Source organism: Ostrea edulis, chromosome 2 (assembly GCF_947568905.1).
Source record: "Ostrea edulis chromosome 2, xbOstEdul1.1, whole genome shotgun sequence".
Taxonomy (NCBI): Eukaryota; Metazoa; Mollusca; class Bivalvia; order Ostreida; family Ostreidae; genus Ostrea; species Ostrea edulis.
The window spans coordinates 34,728,926-34,751,415 of record NC_079165.1 but is presented as its reverse complement, the minus strand read 5'-3'; the positions used below and the strand labels follow the sequence as shown (position 1 = coordinate 34,751,415).

The 22,490-nt window shown below is 35.9% G+C and overlaps 1 protein-coding gene across 24 annotated transcripts in view; it reads right to left on the bottom strand.

Annotated features, from left to right (window-relative positions):
* Positions 1-22,490, bottom strand: part of LOC125678310 (voltage-dependent calcium channel type A subunit alpha-1-like) — a 136,589-nt gene that overhangs the window by 71,167 nt on the left and 42,932 nt on the right. For all 24 annotated transcript variants that reach the window (XM_056153861.1, XM_056153847.1, XM_056153855.1 and 21 more), the window contains exon 3: positions 191-385. In XM_056153861.1, coding sequence (XP_056009836.1) covers positions 191-385 — 195 coding nt within the window. The remainder of the gene's footprint in view (positions 1-190; positions 386-22,490) is intronic.

Here is a 22,490-nt window from a genome sequence, read left to right as displayed (position 1 = left end):
GACACCGTTCGCAGAAACCAAGTGGTTAAGGCGCTTAATGTATGATGGTTTTCAACACAAGTTTTTTCAGTTCCTCACGTTTCTATGTTAAGAGCTACAGTATTGAGTGACTTCAATGAATAGCGGAAGTATGCAATGATATATTTGGAATTTCATACGATGTAGGCGCATTTTATGCAGTAAAGGATATCCCCATTCGATGATTATCTTTGCATACTTTCGAATGAAATTCTCTTCACTAAAGATGAACAATGACCGGGAGGAGGAGCCCCCTGTTCCAGGAAGACTGATGTCGGCTGCCTTTTTGGCAAAATGGCGGAGCGATCCATCGGATGGCCCCCAATATTCTCCCCCGTCCTGGCCTTCCACAGAAAAGTTCGCCATTCTGTAAAACACACAATCAATACAATTTTTTTCATGCATATATCATAAGATGACAATAATGATGGTGGTAATGGTTAATAATGTCGGGGATGAATTTAAGCATTTTAGCGATACAATGTGTTGGAACAGATTTTCTCATTTAATTCATTGATTAATAGATCGATGTCTAAAGAGAGAGAGAAAGAGGAAAAAAAGGATGTCACTGCGACACAGATCCAATTGTACAGGTGACGAGCCAAGACTTTACAGAAGATTAATTACAGAGAATGGTCCGATAATCTTGGTTCAATATTATAAATATATCGCTCCAAGCTTTCACCTACTTCGTAAATAAAAATCAATATAAATCTTGTATAATCATTGTTTGAAGTATTAGGCTATTCCGGCGATCTAAGAAAGTCCTTAACAGAGTCAACACTCTCATCATTCAGACGTATGTGTGTTGCGTTAATTGTTAACTGGGTTAGTATATCAAGAGGTACGTTTTCACTGTGAGGAAATGTGGTATGTTTTGGAATTTAAAACAGTGAAACTTTGGTTCCATATTGATCAACATTTCACACCATCTTGTCTTGATTGAACTATGACAAAAAAATTAACCTCGCTTTGTACCTCTTCTGCAACCAGTGTCACGACTGAATAGTGTTCCCCAAGTGAATAATCTCGAGACGAAGCAAACCAACACAGATTATATTATACATGATATACCCATGTTAATGGTTAAGATATTCAAGGAAAGTAAGGAAACAATTAAGAGCTTGTAGCTCTACACGAAAAGATGCAAAAAAATCCCTGAAAGCTTAATGCAACAAGGACGTCACCCACATCATTCATATCATAATGAACGTCAAATCCCATTGTACAGCGCGCGCAGTATGTTTTCCCGAAAAGGATAATCAGAATTACATGCATTCCACTAGTACCAAAGTTGTTCAAATATGAAAAATAACCCTGCAAAGATTTCATAATTAACCAAGAGATTTGAAAAAACACAACACGATAATTTTATATTTGTCTTTTTATACATGGAAATAACGGATAAAAAATGAATCGTGGTATATACCAAGCATTTGCCAGTAGCCATTGGTTACAATACAAAACTTAAGCAATGGCTGTTTAGGTACCACACACGCGCATCAAAGAGCGGACACAGAACAGCTACCAAGGATAAGGTGTAAAAAACAAAATCATATTATATATATTGCATATGCGTTATTTTCCATATGTGATTATATTGGGTAATTAGTTTAACCCTTCTGTCTAAGCAACCGTGAGAAACGGAATAAAACGCAATAAAACCATCGTTTCACAGTCTGCATGCATTCTTATTCGATAACGATTCTGGCTGACTAGTTCCCCAGAGCTCATGCATACTGGAGGCATGCCATACAATCGTTGGGTAAATTCAATTTGTGTTGATTTACTGAATGAAATATTTAAGTAAAGCAACCACTGTTATGAAAATTTACATCCTCTTCATTGTTTCATTCGAAACCTTGTCATGGCTTTGGTGTGTGAGCGATCGTTAATGCTCATCATGGCCCTATTCTGTAGAATCGAATTTTCATTAGAACAGTGATAGTTTCTGCAAATAAAGTATAAAATGCCCTTTTACCGATTTCAAACAAATAACACGAGAGTGAAAAAACTAATACCACTGCTATTGTGTTTCAAACAATAATCCACAGAACATCGCAAATGCAAACAACAAACGAACGCCCAGACGCTCGGACTAGCTGTTAATGGAACTAAGATGCTGGCATGGTCTCGATATGGGACATAAAATCTGAGAGAGAAAGTGGGACACCTTTAAAAATGCTACATAACGTGCAGAATTCGAAAAACATCAAAAAGTTTTTTAAATGAAACACGCAAGAAACGGGTGTCCATGAAACGAGAGTTAGTTGCTCCTTTGAAGAAAAAATAAATAAACCATAGCGTTGTAAGACTATACGGCTAAAACAGTTGACAAATTAAAAGCCATATGCCGTTACATTATGGAACTTCAGAAAGCCTACTCCCCCCAGGGAATGTGGAGCTTGTCGATAGCCGAAGACGAAGATGAATTATACATAAGCCCATGATATACGTTTGTGTTCTGATGGCCTCGTAGCCTTTTTGAATTTCCCTTGCGTGCAACAACAGTCTGCTTTTCAGTTGTAAATTAGAAATAATTTGAAACATGCAAACTGCAAATTATAAGCAAACACACGAAAGCTAGCGGACCCCGATCAACAGAGGTCGATGTGACCATTCAAATCAACCATCACATGTTACGTGTATTTTCTGACTAAGCATTCGATAAACCGATTTTCATCCTCTACCCGAGAAAAACAACAAATGCCAGAAAATGAAATGCATACACTGCAAACGTATAATTATATAGATTTCACGTATTAGAGCAAATGAAACAATTACATGTATAAACAATCTGTTAAATTAAAAAAAAACTTATATATGTGTCATCCAAGTCACTGTGAACTATATATTATGTACTTATCACAGGAGCAACGCCCCCCTCTAAGCCTGGTGCACTGTCCTCATTTATGGTGACACCAACAGCTGTGTCGAGAGCTTAATTTAAAAAAATGTTTATTGATTTCAGCTTAAAGCTTCAGTTAATCCAGAAAATGTATTTTGCAATTGAGAGCACACCCATTAATCCAAATAAATTATTTTAAAAAAAACCCAACTAAAAATATGATAAAGATGCGTGACTGTAACTACATCTGGAAATGAAATTATTGAATTTATCGACTTACACAGTGCAAACGTTCATTTATTTTCTCTTAGAATTGAAATTTAAGGAATATATAACCCGATATATCACTCATTGACATTTTATGAAGGATGTTTCTCATACCCATACACACAGATTCAAGTACTGCTATTGCAGATTGACTAGGTCTTATACAATCTCTTTTGAGGGTGAAAATTAGTGCAACGATTTGTCAGATATACGTGAAATTTTTAGAAGCAAAAAGTGATGACTGCGAATTAACCAACTTCAATCTCCTTTTCTTCAACTTGTATAATATATATACATGCGCAAGACCACGTTGTGCCTCCGATATAGAGACAGATTCTGATTTTTTTTTCACGACTTTTCCTTTACATTGCAGCGCAGATTCAGAATATTTTCAGGGGTGGGTGGGTGGGTTGCAGCCCAAGATGGTATCATTTCAGCCCTTAATCTAGAGACTGTGTGATCCAAAAATGGTTCAATAATTGACTTTTTCTATTGTTCAATATTTTCAGCCAAAAAGTAAGACTCAATTCCCCCTATATGTAAAACCTCTCCAGATCCGCCACTGCGTTGTATGTACTAGTACTTTCAAATTCATATCAGCACATTTACAAGCACTGAGAATACTCAGTAGTTACATGTAGTAGGTTTAAGCAGTCTTTATATTTAAATTTTGACAGAAAGAAAACTATCGTCTCGCAAATTTGGAAAATAACCTCTGTTACAATGTAGGACTTTCCATGACATGCAAAACGATTTTAAGTAGATTACATACACGTGTACATGTATTCCATACGCAAGGTTGGCAGGTTGAATGCGCTCATTTTTTTTTTCTTGGTTCATCGGTAGATCTCATCAATCTTGCAAGGTAGATAATGCAGCAATTACGTGTTGATGATTTGACCAATTTGGCGACATTTTATATCCCCAACCCAATGATATCGGACCATTAACGGTAAACAAGACAAGAGAACAATTAAGTCGGGAGCACCGGGCAGTCTTCATTTTAAAGCTCCACAGAACCAACTTTTATCCTGGTACTCTAATACACCAGACATCCGTGTTGATAAAGCACCGCCTTAATCTTGAAATACATATAAAGTTACATGTACTATAACTTATGCTTCCATGTTTCAGGTTAACATCAAGCATACCCAATACTACAGGTGTGGTGGAAGAATAACTAGTCACATGTCGTACAGGTGTGGTGGAATAATAACTAGTCACATGTCGTACAGGTGTGGTGGAAGAATAACTAGTCACATGTCGTACAGGTGTGGTGGAAGAATAACTAGTCACATGTCATACAGGTGTGGTGGAAGAATAGCTAGTCACATGGCGCAGATTAGCAATACTGTTCCTGGTTTTCCCATTCTTTTGACAGACTTGGTATACATTGCATTTGCGGGCAGGAAATAGGAACGGGGGAGGTACAAAGATCCGACGTAATGAACGGGGGAGGTACAAAGATCCGACGTAATGACCCTGGCTCTGAAAGGAATCTCGTCATAATCAAATTCTCTTCATTAGTCTGCATTCGTTATGATTCCAGAAGTTTTTGTGGCTATACAATTTAAAAATTATTTGATAACGAACGAGCCCATCCACGCCAAGATTGTTCAAGAGAGTACATGAATTATTCTTTCTTTTTTTAATGCTACATTGGATAATTATGTTTATGTCCTGATGAGTAAGGTGAGTTAGTGGTGCCATAGTTTGCAATCTGACACTAGCAGCAAAGTAAGTTTCAGTTTCCACCTACAGAGGGATTTTTCGTGACAGATATTTCAGCATTTTTATGCCACTATTAATCATACAATAAATCGATTGGATGAGAGTCAACATTGAACAAACCTTCCTCTCTGGGTCTCGGATTGATTTTTTGGAGTTGTTCACATAGTCTTTTTGTCGGTGACTGTGTATCATTTCTGTACAAATTAAATACTTCTTTTGGCAGCTATAAAATCGGACTATTATGGTCATTGCAGTTTCCCCCTAGCCATGCGAATTCCAGGATACGACCACACAATATGTTGTTGTCAAGCGTACAATATATCGTTATAAACACATTGTGACTCGCATCAAAACGACTCTAAAGAGGGTTTACATTATGTAGAATGAAGAAATACACATGGAAAACTCAGAAAAATGTTTTAAAAGTAATAAATCTATACTTGGGGGTGTATGGGGATAATATATACAGTTGAGCACATGATATTAGTGTAAACCTGCGCCACTGTGGGCGTATTACTTTTCCGCAAATTTTGAAATGCAATATTTGCTTTCCCGCAAAGTGATGTTGCGTTTCCGCAAAAATAATACAGCTATTATTGTACATGTACCCAAGCATATTACGTAATTTACGTTTCCGCAATTTACCTGTAGCGATAGTATAGCTATTAAACATGACAAACCAAACTTATGCATGCATATACAGTGTAGAACATTTTCTGTAGTGTTATTGCCTAGAATTAAGAATGAATGCTAGTACGTGTATTTTATGCAGTGTTACAGGGTGGTATGCGATACCCTTATTTTACAGATTCCTTTCATCAGGATGCGATATTTCAGTAGGCATGTTGTATCGTGTCATTTCATCAGTATTAGCAACTTTCATGCTGTATATTGTTTTGTCAGAATGCCTCAGAAATTCTATGTTTTCACATATAATCTAGGTAAGAATGCTTTGTTTTTACCTGTAACCCAGATATTTGCGGAATCGCAATGCCATTGGGGGGGGGGGGGGGATAGTAAAATAAAAGAAGTAATAATAATATGCGGAATCGTAAGAATTTTTTTGTTTTGGAAACGTGGTGCGCCAGCAACTGTACATATCTCTTCATACATCTACAAAAATTAGTGATCTGTATGTAATTTACACGGTAATACACGTACAATATACACGGTAATACACGTACAATATACACGGTAATACACGTACAATATACACGGTAATACACGTACAATATACACGGTAATACACGTGCAATATACACGGTAATACACGTACAATATACACGGTAATATACGTACAATATTTGGGATGGTTTATGGTTATGATTCTAATTCCCAATGTGCAAAGTTAAACAATGTATGAAATGATTCCCTGTAGATATTAAGTGTTTAAAGCGTACTAAAACTTGGAAAAAAGACAATACTTATGCATTTGTTTACCTTGTTTTCCCCCACTTTATGTTGAACAAAAGCATAGAGGTTTGATTACAATTTATTTGCATTATGCCTAGCGGAATCAGATTTGCTTGATATGGAAATGGTGTATGAAACAATTCATTAAAACTGCACAGGTAGTGTTTGAAGAAAGTCTTCCGAGAAATTTTCTTTGGGTAACTTCAGACATTTTCCAAAGACCCGAAATAAATCTTACAATCCTTTCTGTTCTAAGACCTTAATTAGTATGAAGCAAATTATATTTCAATCTATATCTTGTATAGAAGCATTGGCTATAATAAACAAAGCTTAAATAAACAGATAGATATAGATATGAATATCATAAACGTAAACAAATTGAAATGGAGATAGGTAACATAATCGTAAAGGAACAAACTGAAATACATTCAATTAACAATTCTGTAATTTTATGACAGAAATTCAAAACCTTTATGTATATATAGACAAAACCCTTCCCAGTAAAATCTGCATAAATCGATGTCAAACATCCGATGATACGAGAAAATTGAAAAATCGATCAAACGATTATTTTGAGAATTTCAAAAACAAAAAACCTTTTCGATTAAACAACAAAATGAGGCATGCTGGCCACAGAACACTGCAAACTAACAAAATACAGAGGACTACCAGAACACTCCAAAATAGCAAACTACAGAGGACTACCAAGAGATCTTGGATTATAAATGAAATTCTGGAATACGAACAGGATGTCGCATATTCTGTACTTTCTGGCTAGATTTCTTGTTTTAAATGAGTATGTACATGTATCTGCGCGCGCGCGCGTGTGTGTAACGCGACTATAAGAGATGTATAGAATGGCCCTTTCGAGAATCATACCGCGGTGCTACTGTTAGTACCGTGTTCCCCTAAGGGCAGGGGAAATCCGATTAAGAAACGTGACCCATTTGCACTGCCATATGTCATCCTAAGTTTCAATGATCGATAAAATAACTGATAAAATTCTATCGATCTGGCAATAAACTTTCTATTTGAATTGAATGTTGGTTGAAATTATATACCCGGTTGACTGTTGTCACATATGCGTCCTACTGAAAAATGTACACTTTACGCAGCACGAAAAGGCATTGGACAAAACCTTTTAAAGTTAGAACTTTTAAAAAAAAAAGATCAAGAGCAACCAATTATATATTGTTTACAATATTCTCTCTCTCTCTCTCTCTCGCTCTCTCTCTCTCTCTCTCTCTCTCTCTCTCTCTCTCTCTCTCTCTCTCTCTCTCTGTGAGAGAAAACAGTTAATAATGAATTAAAAACCATATTGTAAAGTCCAAAATCACTAAAATTCTTTATTTTTCTTCTTTATAAAATCAGTCTTAAAAAATGTTACTTTAAGTAACTAAGTATAATGCAATACTAATCTTACTGGTCATTCCCTGTCCAGCGACCAGGACCTGTGGACATACACCGGTAGATTGGGAGAGTTTACGGCCTATGATTACCACACTTTAATTTGGCACGGTTCTATTATCATGTTCTTTATAGATTGTAATAAAGAATACATTATTTATATACGGCCACATACCATATTGGTTTGGAGGAATTTTCACGAGAAATAAAAAACGTAAATGAAAAAAAAAAACCTCTTATGCACATTACGATGCAGATTTAGAAAATTTTCAAATTAATCATGGTGAAAAGCATTCAGCATTATTAACCGGGTTTTACGTAATAGAAAACCCCGGCAAGGTAATACCTCTTCGGTTCCTTGGTCCACGGTCTCTTAATAATCCAAAGAAATCTTAGTAGCTGGACAGTTTGAGTCCATAGTCATCACACACAAGACTTCTGAAATCCTTTGAAATATTCTTTGTCAAGTACAGCACTACTTTTCATAAAGATCCACACAAAGTGTGCCAATTATCACCACTTCCTGGGTCCCTCTCTCTCCTTGGCATCCCCGCATGCCAGTAAACCGTTGTTCGAACTCAGCGAAACAAAAACAGGGTAGTCCAATATATCTAGTGATGTGATTTTCTGTACCAAAAAATGTCTCCAAGACTTCACTGAGTTGAAAATCCGAATCCAAAAACAGTTTTGTAGACAATCACTGTATCTGTCACTGGTCCGCCATTATTCTTCACTGTTTCTGATTGCATGCCATTGATTTTTTCCCCGCTATGATGCTCGGATCCCGTGTTTACTCGTAGAACCGCGCCGATTTTTGCTGCATGTGTACCCATATATTATTAATGACTTTATCAATATTTTCGCGGAATAAGTCCAATTTTTTTTATTTTGCAGAGGGGTTCTTTTTTAGGGGGAGAGTAACGTAAAACACGAGCGAGCACTAGCCATGTGATGCAAATGTGTGGTGTTTAGCTCTAAAACAGATATCAATGATTGATTTTAAGACAAGCTATTAAACACAACTGTGACGATCATCGATTGTCGGAAGTAAATATAATGGATTCGTAATCTCGATCTAGTTCAGAAGCAAGGTCCCTCAGCCTCAACCGTCCGCTCAAATATCTCTTAATTAGACGAACGATGTGAGTACCAAATCACAAAATGACTCTTTCTACGTTACTTGAATTTTATTGGCATTCTAGTATCCAGATTGAAATCATTCGTACCAAAAAGATACAATGAAAATATTTTTGTCTTGCGATGTTGTCTGGGAAAAACAAAGACTATACCCTGCATTTTCATGAAAGATGTAAACGCGTTATCTTGGCAATGAGTAGTCATTACATATGCAAAGTCGTGTAGCTCCGGTGATTTGTATTGCTGACTCAGCTTCTCAGTAAAAACGAAAGAAATGCCCATGATGTAAGCGAACTCATCAGAACATACCGATCAAATTTCTACAGAGTCACGAAATAGACACACTGGAGGAGGCTTACAACCTATATAGACTGTCTTCTGTCCAATCCATGGCATAGTATCTGGTAACTATTGTTTACATTAAACCGGGAAAAAATCCGTCACTCGGAGAACCAACAGCAGGTTTACGAAACAACGGAGCCATGTAGACGTCAACAGCATCCCTAAAATAGGGTTTCTACTACATATTTTGCACAAGTGCAAATTTAAACAAGTTTTGAGTTTTCTCTCCCATAGCGTGTCAGATTGTAAAGGTTTTACTGTCTCTTCATCGATATAAAACAACATCGGCTTGTAGATCTCACAAGGAAAGCAAACTTGTAGGCTATACAATTCAACAAACTGTAAACCTATCTTTCTTGAAGATTATTTAAAAACATCATACAGATTTATATTCTATCTAACACTTTCAACTTAATTCCTTGCCCTGTCTTTAAAAAATTGAACCTAAACTACATGTTCATATTGTAGACTTGTGTGTCTTCGGAAGATTCTTAATGAATATTCCTAATAAAATCTTAAACCCCATTTGTGGTCCCATCTTGACCCCGATGGTAATGTTTCAACAAACTTGAATCTACACTGCATAAGGATACTTACATATTGATTTGAAAAACTAAGACTTGTGGCTCTGTAAAGAATTTTCCTATATTCCTTTTCCTTTTGTAAACTCCAATTACAACCTTGTCCGAAAGTTATGATTTGAACAAACTTGAATCTCCATGATAAGGAAAATCTTCAACAGGTCTTGAAAATTTTCATAAAACCTTACCCCACATTTCCGAATTATTTCCCCTTAGCCCATTATCATATTCATGTTTTTAAAAGAAGTGTGTAAAACTGGTCAGTCAAGGAAGAACTGGACAACTCGTTCATAATAAACATGCTGTGTGTTCCAACAGTAATGCCGGTAACAGAATATTTACGTTCCTATGTATTTGCCATTGACATCTTTGCGAATTTTAATGATAAAACATTTCCTCACGAATGCGCTAAGGTTGTAAACAAGGGGCGTATGAATACAGAACTATTTGATAATATAGTATGTCCATTTTAACGGCTGGGAATTTCGACAGAAATGAATGTAGGATGTAACTATAAAATGAAAGTTCTCAAGCAACTGCAACGCCTTTCGCCAGCATACTACGAGGGCTTTTCGATATGTAATGTGTATTGTACCACAGCGCGATAACGCTTTGCACGATTTCGTGGGTGATGATACTCTTGAATAGCTCTATTCAATACCTTTCCAACGTTATAAACACAAGCCTTCAGCTCCACATAGTTTTAAACTTATAGTCATTTCAATAGAGCCAGTCGTTGACCACTGTTAAAAAATGGTTGGGAAACGGGTTGAGAATATTGAAGAAATTAGAGCTTATATAAACTCAGTCATTCGGTAATGTAGAATTTTAATGAATTGGGGGAAGGTTAAGGGTCTGATAAGGTATCTTATGAGACAATTCATAGGTGGAGAAAGAAATTTCTGACTGGCACAGGGCCCGTCAAAGATGCAGCAAAATCTGGCCGACCTGTGACTGTAACAGGCGAGGCAAGTGTCTCAAAAGTCAGGGAAAAGATTGAAAATGATGACAGATACACGATTCGTGATATTGCCAACGCTGTTGGCATATCGTTATCGCGGGTGCATTTCATTTTTAAGTGTATTTTGAAAGTACGAAAGATTTCTGCCAGATGGATACATACATCTGCCAGATGACAGATGACCAAAAACGGGTACGAGTACAAACCGCTAAGCAATTGCTCAAAATGTTACCCAAATTTAATCAAAGACAATTTGCAAACATTGTTACTGGTGACGAAACTGGGTTCACTATTTCGAACCAGTAAGAAAAATTGGAAACAAAATATGGTTAACTGAACACGGTAGAGGCCTGTAGTTGCCAAAAGAACCATAAGCACAAGGAAGGTTCTTTATTGCATATTCTTCTCATGAGATGGTATAGCCGTACAAATTCCGGTGCCGAAGGGCAAATGTTACAGGTCGGTATTACCGAGACGTTATACGAAAAAAGCTCAAGAAATATTATCATAAACGACGCCCTTTTTCAGGATTTAGACATGTTCGTCTACTTTGTGATAATGCTCAATCACATACATCTGAGCTTGTGAAGCAATTTTTGAAGGCGGAGAAGATTACCGTCTTGCCACACCCACCATACATGTACTCTCCAGATCTAGCTCAATGCGACTTTTTCCTTTTTCCAAAGCTTAAAAGTTCTTATCTGGTCATCATTACAAGTCCCGACAAGCCCTTTGCTCAGCTATCAGTCAGTGCCTCAGAGGTCTACCTAAATCAGCGTACCGTGACGCATTTCAGAAATTGATTCAAAGATTAAAATTATGTATTTCAAACCGCGGAGAATACTTTGAAGGGATGTAATGTTCATTTCACTATTTGAGTCGAATGCTTTTGAGATATCGTACAATACACATTACATATCGAACAGCCCTCGTATTTATGAAGCGCTTTATAAGGTATGCGGCGTGAAGCATCGCAGTTAATACCTTCATGTATTTTCAAAGATAAAATTTATTTCTTAGATATTTCAAATGAATTTTGAAATTAAGCACGCTTATCATGAAAAGGTGACGATAACGAACAGTGATCAATCTATATATCCCATAAGCAATACAAAATTAAGAGTTGGGCAAACACGGACTCCTGGATAAACCAGAGGTGGGATCAGGTGTCTATGAGGAGTAAGCATCCCCTATCGATCGGTCACACCCACTGTGAGCCTTATATCAAAATCACTGTCTAAAGAATAGCCTAACAATAGAAATGAAACACGTCCGAAATCATTTGCCCCAAAGACAGGTTGTATTGACTGTCTAGATAATTATAACGACCACAGAATTAGCAAAATGCTTACTATAAACGAGACTGTTGAAACCCCGGTAACATCAACTTGTTTGTCAGTAGCATGCGCCGATATAAAAACTGATCATACGCAAAATAAGCTCTTACGTATCTAATCACTTGAGAGACATACTGTTATTTTGAGGATAAAGAGGGTATTAACTGCACCACAATTGATATCTTCTTTATAAAGTTATGCCAGCGCGTGAAGCATCACAGTGACAAGTAATACCTTCATGTATTTTCAAAGTTGAAATTTATTTCTTAGATATTTTAAATGAATTTTGAAACTGAGCACACTTGTATATCATACTGTTATTTTGATGATAGATGCTAAATATTCACATTTCTATTGTTTTTGCCTTTGATATCTACAAATTATATTGATATCCATTTCGTCATAGATGCGCTGCAGTTGTAAACAATGTTTGTATGGATTTTGATAAATATGGTACGTCTACATTAATGGCTGGGAATTCGAACAGATGTAAAAGTAGAATATAAATAGAAAAAAAAAATTAATCTCTGTAAATACATGCATGTATGAACTGCTGTGAGGAACTAACCGTGTATGGTCACCCTTGGCTAGCGAAGATGCGACGCTTCTCGCGACATACTTAAGTATACTGGCGTGAAGCGTCACAGTGTATACCCTCATGCGTTTTCAAAAATGAAATATATTCCTTTAATAATGTATGAATTCTTTTCATTGATAGTTCCATGAAACGACAGGTACTCGTTATTCTAATTCACAGAAAACGGAGTATTAGAATTTTCAAGTAACATAATTTTAAAATAAAAATGGAGCAAAATTAAAATATGATAACCGAATAAAACGCTTTGTCAATCGATATTTTCTTCAAGAACAACTAGTACTTCAACCTAACGAAGGGGAATTTAACTGCTTCGATTAAATTAATCATGCGTTTTAATTAGAAATAATACACACTATTTATCTGCCCATCACGAACAGGAAAAGCATGCTATCTTTAAACAAATATTCATGAAATATGAAGCGTAAATTGCAGAAACTTATCACTAAATTCTACACCCCCTGATCAGACCGTGAGTATTATACATTCCACGAGTGCTTCAATACACGGGGTTATATTTTATTCAGAGCAATAAAATACAAGTTCCATAATCTACAACATGTTATCTTTAAACAAAGACCTAACGTGGTTGAAAATTCTTGCATTGGAGGACTTATCTAATTATCATTCCATAAAACCCTGACGTTGAGTGGATGCAATAGAGAAAGTGCTCTCCATAGGTGGGTGTTTAGATAATCGTAGCATGCGAATTATGGAGGATAACGATTAAAGTCAAGAAGCATGGACGGAGATTGTAGCGTTTTGAACGGATGATAAAATAAATAATTTATTACATGAAACTAGATACCATCGTTTCGATTATATCAATCAATAGTTAGAGCACTTTCGTTAATTCTCCATAACCATGGACAAAATAAAAGTAATGAGGTAATTCAGGGATAGACGGGGAAAGTTTACGGCTACCTTGAGACAATAGCTAGCGTTCAAAAGGAAGCTTGTACAGAACTTCACAGCGGCTATATTTGAAGTATATGTAGCAGGTGTTTTGTTTGTTTCCACTGACACATGGAAATGAACCTGGTATGTCATGAATATGGGATAAACAGCCGTTTTGGTATTAAAAGTTAATTAGCATTCCCCCGTAATATTCAGAAATCCGAGCTGGACCAAATACATGTGTCATTTGATCAACATTTCTTCTTCAGTTTTATGAATATCTACATTTCAAATGTTTTGCCTAGTTGTAATGATAGTCGTTTTCTCATGAATCCGTTGCAGTCGTAAACAATGCGCGTATGAATTCAGATAAATATAGTACGTCTATTTTAACGGCTGGGGATCCCGACAGAAATGAAAGTAGAATGTAAGTATAAGAAATAAACTTTATTTTTGAAAATACACGAGGGCATGAACTTCGAACTGCCGGCATACAATTCACGAAGGAGTTGCAGTTCATAACCCCATCCCTTTTCGAAACTTAACGGTCACCTTAACAACACCCAGTAAAAACACACTACATTCTTGCTGCCAATGCAACAAGTGGATTTTTCGTTGAAGCTAGAGTAAGATCAGTTATGGAGATAATTACATAATCATTTAAATCTCATCATAATTTTACTACTACTACCTCAAAATTTGCACACAGTGACCCAACCCCTCCCATTCTACACGGGTCAACCATTCCTTAATTCACCCTTTACGACGTTTCCAGTGATATGTTTCATGATCAGCGAAGGCTTCGGATTTTTCCCCTCAATGACCCGTGCTTTTTTATCCTCACTCCTTGTGTCAATGGAATTGAACTCTATTCTACACTTCAAAATCTTTCCAATGCCCAATTTTTTTTAGTACCACAACTTTTGTGTCTCATTACAACCTATCTAAATATTTTGTACAAGGAAAACAAAATGGTTTTAAATTTATAGCATTTGCAGTATGTCAATATCCACACCACCCTGCCCTGAGGCCTGAACCCTGACCCAAGGGCTTTGTTTATTCCAAGTTTACTATTCAATCCCAATCTGCATGCTAGATGAACAGGGGATATCTTAGATAAAGGAGATGATTTATTGAAAGGATTTGATAAATTTCAGCGCATGACTTATTCAGCTCCGGTCTGTGGACTGAACCGCTGACCCAGGAATCCAAATAAATAAATAAATAATGATAAAAAATAATAATAATAGGGATATCCATGTCAATAGTAACTGTGCATCCAATTTGTCTGATAGCTGCTGCTGAATAAAGGTTAGGATTTTAAAGGATTTTTGTAATACATTTTCTCTTCATGTCTTTAACTCCGCCGTAAGTGTGGAATTGTTGCTACAGAAGTCTCGAATTTCACAGTACCGAGGTGTTGTATACTAAAGCCCAACAGCAAAGGAAAATACTTTTAAAATTGAATTTAACCTCATCATGATGACGTCGTATTTTTGGAGTTTGGTTTAATCTACGGATACCATATTTCCCAGTTATAAACTGTTAAGCATATTTAATCCCAAGTAACTATATATTTAAGTACTGACATTAACTTGGATCATACCTGTGAGAATGTATTCAATCAGATATTGCAATTTGCCTATATTGATTAGGAGCAAGTTTGATTTCAACTAACTATATAATTTACAGTGATGAAACTACAAGGTTACAGGGTGATGCATGTGTAGTACAATCAGATTTAGAAGCTCACGTGTGTTGTTCACATGTGGTATTTGTAATAGCCTGAACTGAACTTTTTTTGTTTTGCCTCGAGCTAGAATGACGCTCTGTCATTGGATAAAACGAGCCACGTGATTAGCAAATGATAGACGGCAACATGGCGTCTGTAATGTATTTTTTAACTGTATTTTTTCCTTATACCTCGTACATGTTTATATAATGTTCATCGACAAAACAAAATACTTATTAGGTTTGTTACTGACTGCTAGGCTACAGGTCGGGTTGTTCAAGTTCATAGACTTTGTCTCTTCCTCTGAAGACTTGAACAACCAGACAAATTTCTGTAGACTGTCAGAAACAAACCTAATAAGTAAAAATATGCGTTTAACGGCAACTACCATGATGCTGGCATTTTACTGTTTTTATGGCAACGTCTGCTTATTCAATGCTTAACAAACCGCCCAGGAATGAAAATCAGGATGTTTTGTATGCAATTATACATGTAGATACAATTAAATATATGATTACGTATATTTATTTCCACCTTGAGCTTTTCGAGATCAAAGGCTTAAATATCTCATAAATCCTTGGGTGCCGTCGTGGAGTTCATTCCATCTTATTTGAATGGTCTAATTAAATGCAGAAATGATATTTTTCTCGTATTGCCATTTAAAAGTATAAGATAGAAATATGTGAATGTAGTCGAGTCAATTTGATCTAAGTAAATATGGTAGTGGTGACAACGGGATCGAGACAGAAGTTGTCACGTGATCACAAATCAGTAAACATCCTGATTTCGTTTCAGTGTAGACTTTCTAAATTCAATTGTACATGTATTTACAGTCTTAAAAAGACTTCAATCAATTCAGTATAGAAAAGAAAACAACCATTCATTGATGCCCAAAAGAACTATTTGGCAAAAGCGAGTGAAGTAAAAACTATTGCTGACAGCTCTGCAATTCCTAGCGCCAGTGGCAATGCGTCTTTTAGACTTACAGACCCAATCTTTCACAGACGTTACGAAATAGGAAGATTAGAAAATGACATATTATTGAAGGGACATGGGATGAGAACTATTGATTTTCTATTGCATGATGCGAGAGCAAAAGTGCAATATAAATACCCAACTGCAGAGAAGATTTAATAAATTTTGCAAGCTTTAATCATACCGACATACTGTAAGACCACCTAGGAAGATTTGAAGAGATAAACACAAAGATCCGCCCAAAAAACTATTATTTCATGCGTGCGCGTGCTTAATAAGAAAGCAAGATGCCAGCCAAATAGGGAAATTTATGAAGTAGCTTTAATTTTCAGCTTTACTTTGCGTTGAAATAAAACTAATTGATTTTAATGAAACACGGACGATGTTGTGGAAACTATGAAAGATACGTCACACGAGAGGCTGCTTACTATCAAAAAATATATATAGTACACCAAGTAACACGGGTGAAACGAAATCAAAATGACAATCCCAAATCTGACATAGAGAGTTTGACGTCATTGCTTGGTGCACAGGATGACTCCTAATGACCACTCTGGAACGTTAATGGCTACACCGAGGAAGCACGATTTAGAACATTCCCCATCATTGGTCGTAAAAAGGGATACTTACTAACAATCTCTTACGGTTGTTTTTTCCTCTGCAAATACGTTTTCACTTTCTCAACAGTTCACATGCACCCTGATTATTTTTTAATTATCTGTACTACAGAAGAGGGGTCAATACATCTGTTGCATATTATTTTTCATTGTTATGATGAAAAATCCATTTGCAGTGTTGGGCGGTGCTTTCGGCTATGAATTCCTTTTTCACTATACAAGATTTTGTGTATCATGAAAAAAAAATCGTACAAGTAAAGTTTCAGTTTTACATGTTTTCCTTTAATTCATACGTGATTGCTACACATGTAGTTGTTGGTATTCCTTTCTAATATTACAACTGAACACAACCACCTAACAAAGGAAATGGTCGAAAATCTTGCATGATACGAGAGATCTTTAGTGTACTTTTTTTTTTTTACCGATATGATTCCTAATTAAGCCGGACTGTCTAATATACAAAAACTTGCATGGTAAAATTCCCAGGGCCCTATTTAGCTAAGCCTCTCTGCTTTAGAAATAGATAGGGATCGACAATTCGTTACAATATTCATAAACAGCGACATCTGCATTGTTTCCAGGCTGGGGATCGATGGACTGTGTATTAGTTGATGCGGTGAAAAAAATAAGTTTATATTGTTATCATCATGAGTCATTACAAAACTGAAGAGGAAGAAATGTTTTGGTAGGAAGTTAAAAACTGCATTCACTACAGTACCTTGGCTGTATGGCAAACGACTAAACTCTCTCTCTCTCTCTCTCTCTCTCTCTCTCTCTCTCTCTCTCTCTCTCTCCAGACACAATGTTTCCAGACAAACAATTAACTGAGAATGTGACCTTTTCCTGAAAGTGGTTCCGCTGTATAATGAAGGTTAGCGGTTAACGCATGCTAAAAACTTTCAAAGAACAAGACCTTAATCAAAGGCTGGGTTTGTTTGTGTCTTGTTTTTGCGCCATGTAAACCAATAAAGGTATAGATATCTAGTTCATTCGTATTATAAGGGTATGGAAAATATTAGAGGAATGGTGTATTTTGCCGATAATGCCGAGACTTGCCCTTGCTTCCCTTCTTTTTATGATATAAACAAACTAGATTTTCATTCCTTGTGTTCATAATTCTGACACACAGCTTAGTTTTGTTTTTCTAAGTAAACGTTACTCTATGAAATTTGAAAGGTCACGTGTCAAAGTGTCTATATCGATAATGCATCAACTAAAAAAAATCATGTGTGTAAATATTGAGAAATTTTAATACACAAAATATGGAGATCCAGATTTTGGTCAGAGTACAAGAATTAGCAGGTCCTTTAAGTGTTGGAAAGCGTCATTTTCTGTGATTTGTCATACTCTGTAAGATTGAAAAGACTCGACATATTTTGTAATTCTGATATATCAACTGAAACAAACCAGAAATAACTGCAATTGTTTTAGAACTACAGTACCTGCCTGTTTGTCAATATCAACACTTTTATATTCATTGATGCTGAGCGGTACAGTTCCTTGAACAAACAATTTATTATTCATAGGATATGTTGAATTCACTGCAGTTAATAATGAAGCAAAGACCATGACTATCAACTTGTAGACAACAACAAAAAAAACTCACACATAAATATCAGAATATTTGTCTATTCCTTTTAGGCTTAATTGCCTAGCTGAGTAGCTCAGTAAGTTAGCAAGTTGCCTGTAGGTCTATATGTCGCGGGTTCAAGTCCAGCAAAAGTTTTTAAAGATTACTTTCTACTTAAAGTGCATTTTTTTTACTAAATTAAATCAATTTGAATGTTTTCAATTTCAATTGTTGTACATATCCTTCACTTTTCATCCACATCAAATTTCTACTTTCAGCAGCCGGACTAGTCACAAATCAGCAGGACTAGTAAATTATAGATTCTAGTAGTCCTTTTCACTAGTATAGTGAAAAAACTTAGTGTCAAAAACTGATTAGATCTTACACCTTTCATTATTTTGACAATTGCTGGAAAATATAAATATCTTTGACTGACGGCATTATATATGCTGATGCACTGTCATAGTGATTGACTTTGGTACTGTTAATAGACAGTTTCTGCTTCATTCATCATTAGAAACTGGCCGAAAAGGAATTGTTGAATGATTTATTAGATAGGGAAACCAAAGTTGTTTTCATATCTCTGACTAAATCGGCATGTATCAAAAGGCAGAAGGGGAGGGGGGGGGGGGTTGGGGTTAAAAAAAATATACGATCCTCTCCCATGCGGACTTCGGACGTGGTTTGAGACAATGATATTATTTATGATTCAAACTTTTTTCCTTTGCATAAATAATAATGCATTGAAAGATTTGTTATTTAAAGATAATTGTCAGGAGCCTGTACATTTTTTTTTTCAAATAAAGAGTGTAATTAATAGATGCAAGTGTATATGCTAAAACATTGAATATAATACCGACAAGATTATTTTTTGTTAGGTTAAGAATAACTTAAGGTAACCACGCGCTACGTACATATATGATATTCATTTAATTTAGAATAAAACAATGCAAATTGGATGCAAATGTAAATACAATGTTAAAATTGAATGAATATATATGGGTTGCTCTACAATTCTTAGATACAATTACACTAATCGTCCTTCAAATCACAGCATCCGCCGCATCGAATTATCTACAATTGATTAAAACTTTCGAAAATAGTCAATTAAATTTTTCAAATAAAAATCATAGTGCACATTTGTTTAATAAAACTTTGAGCATACGGCGACATAAATTGGATTATTTTCATATTGAGTTCATGACATAGCTTTCTTGTTCATGACGTCGCATAAAGTAACGTCAAAATGGCACCACGTTATGAGAGAGAGAGAGAGAGAGAGAGAGAGAGAGAGAGAGAGAGAGAGAGAGAGAGAGAGAACAGAAACAAACTATTGATCTAACAATAGAAACAAACTATACGTCACACAACGAAAACAAATTAAACTTAACACAACAGAAACCTGCTATACATCACACAATGGGAACAAACTAAACTTTTAAAACACAACGGAAACAAACTAAACTTAACACAACGGAAACCTCCTGTACGTCACACAATGGAAACAAACTAAACTTAACACAACGGAAACCTCCTGTACGTCACACAATGGAAACAACTAAACTTAACTCAACGGAAACAAACTAAACTTAACAAAACGGACACAAACTAAACTTAACTCAATGGAAACAGACTAAACTTAACACAGTGAAAACCTACTATATACGTCACACAAAGAAACAAACCATAGTTTACAGAACGGAAACAAACTATAAATAGGTGAAGGGATCGCAGTGATTAGAACGTCAGACAGAAGGGCCGAAGGTCACTATCCTTAGATTAGTATAAAACTTCAATGATACGAAGTGTAAAATTAATTTAAATTTCCTTTACATGTAAGTCCCTATAAAAACAAGGTAATCAAAATTCTGAAGTAATTGTCATACAACTCGCTAGAGTCTGCCTGGCGACAATTGGTTTACGCAGTCAATGACCTCCTAGAACTTTTCCGCCATTTTTGTATTAGCTTATTACTCCTCCTAGGCACCTGATCCCACCTCTGGTGTGTCCAGGGGTCCGTGTTTGCCCAACTATCTATTTTGTATTGCTTGTAGGTGTTATGAGATTGATCACTGTTCGTTATCTTCATCTTCCATATATGACGAAGGCCATGCATGGGGAAATGAATGTAGGTAAATGGTAAAGATATCTCTTTAACTCTAAGATATATCTCTCAAATTGCAAGATATATCTCTTTCTGAAAATGTGAAATATATATCTGTTAACGTTGAGAGATACTGTAAAACGAGAAAAATTGGCGCATAAGTATTTTGGCGCAAACGCAAGTGCCAAAACATTGGCGCAAATTAATTATAGCGCACCGGCGATTAGTTGCAAAATGCAAAATACATTTGGCGCAGAGTTTGTGGTTTGATTCACGCCTATTGTGCTTCTCCATGGTCACGATCAATAGCTTCCAATGGATTTCTAACTCGGATACTAGTATATTGCAAACAAAGAATGTTAAGGGACATTGAAAAAGGAAATCCAAGTTTGGTATGCTGATTTCATTCTCGGAAAGCCTACAAAAATGTGTCTTCCGTATCTCAAACTCACCGTACTGAAGCCAGTTCAAGGCATCTAGCTTGTTCGAGCGAACTCAAAGACAGAATGGACTTGTTAAAAATCCAATGAAAACACGGATTCTAAATGCATTAATGTAGGTTTAATGTAGTTTTTATGTGGGTATAGTTCTGATTGTATTCAACTTATTCTATTGCAGACATTTAGAAAGTGACGAATTTGTTTTGTATCTCCCAGTATGATATGATGACATGTAAATATGATCGAATAAATGATGGTGCAATCGTAATTTTTGTTTGGAGTAAATATGAAATTGAAGAGGTAATACAGGTAAATCAACTCGAAGTGTCCGCGTGGGCAATTCACACACTTCCTCACGTTTTAATCTAAAGTGGTAATTGGGGAGCAAGCTTTGTAGGTGTACACGATGGATATACCATCAAATTTCCGTAAAGTAGAGGACCCCTATTCATTAACTAAACAATTACTGTGTAAGTGTGTATACAAAATATCCCGACGATCCTACATTACATAAGTGGATGTTTCCGCTATGGGTAAAGCGCAGATTACTACAGAATGACCTGCAACTGCATCGAAAAATACTTTTAAAATGGAAACTCATTGGCGCATTTCTAATTTTGGCGCCAAAGGCGCTAAATATAATAGTGCGCCAAATTTTCTCGTTTTACAGTTTCTCATTTACATCGATAAAGATATATCACTTTACAGTAAAAATATATTTCTATAGATTAAGAGACATCTATCTAAATAAAGAGATATCTTTCTAGGTTAAAGAGATGAATTTCGAGCTTTCATAAATCTCTTTACGCTTAAAAGAATTCTCTCTTCGTTACAGAGATATCTTTTGAAGTTAAATAGATAAGAGATATATCTCTCTAAGTAAAGGAGTCATCTCTCTTTTTTTAATAAATAGTAAAACAGCTTCCCATAGAAACATGCATGAAAACTCAAGACTGACAAGCCCTTCAATGGTATGAGAAGGAACGCCTTAAGGTTTCTACACATGACATTTGATACTGACTTATTGCAGAGGGTTGTAAACTGGACATGTACAAGAACTCCAGCCAGTTTGAGTGAAACCATAAGGTCGGTTAAGTATTGTAACAATAACAGCCCATTGCTCTATTTGTGGGGATTTTAAACGTGTATCAGATTGAACGTAAATTCTAGAAACCTTATCAAGTGTTCCGAGATTAAAATAACACTTATGGTATGTATCAAGCTTAATGTAAATTGTATAGTGTGTACCGAGCTTAAGGTAAACCTTAACATATGTACTGAGTTTAAGATAAATCTTAAATACATGTACCAAGCTTAAGGTAATCCTTATGATGTGTACCGAGATTAAGATGAACCTTACTGTGTACCGAGCTTAAGGTAAATCTTAACATATGTACCGAGCTTAATGTAAACCTTAACATATGTACCGAGCTTAATGTAAACCTTAACATATGTACCCAGCTTGAGGTAAACTTAACATATGTACCGAACTTAAGGTAAACATTAACATATGTACCG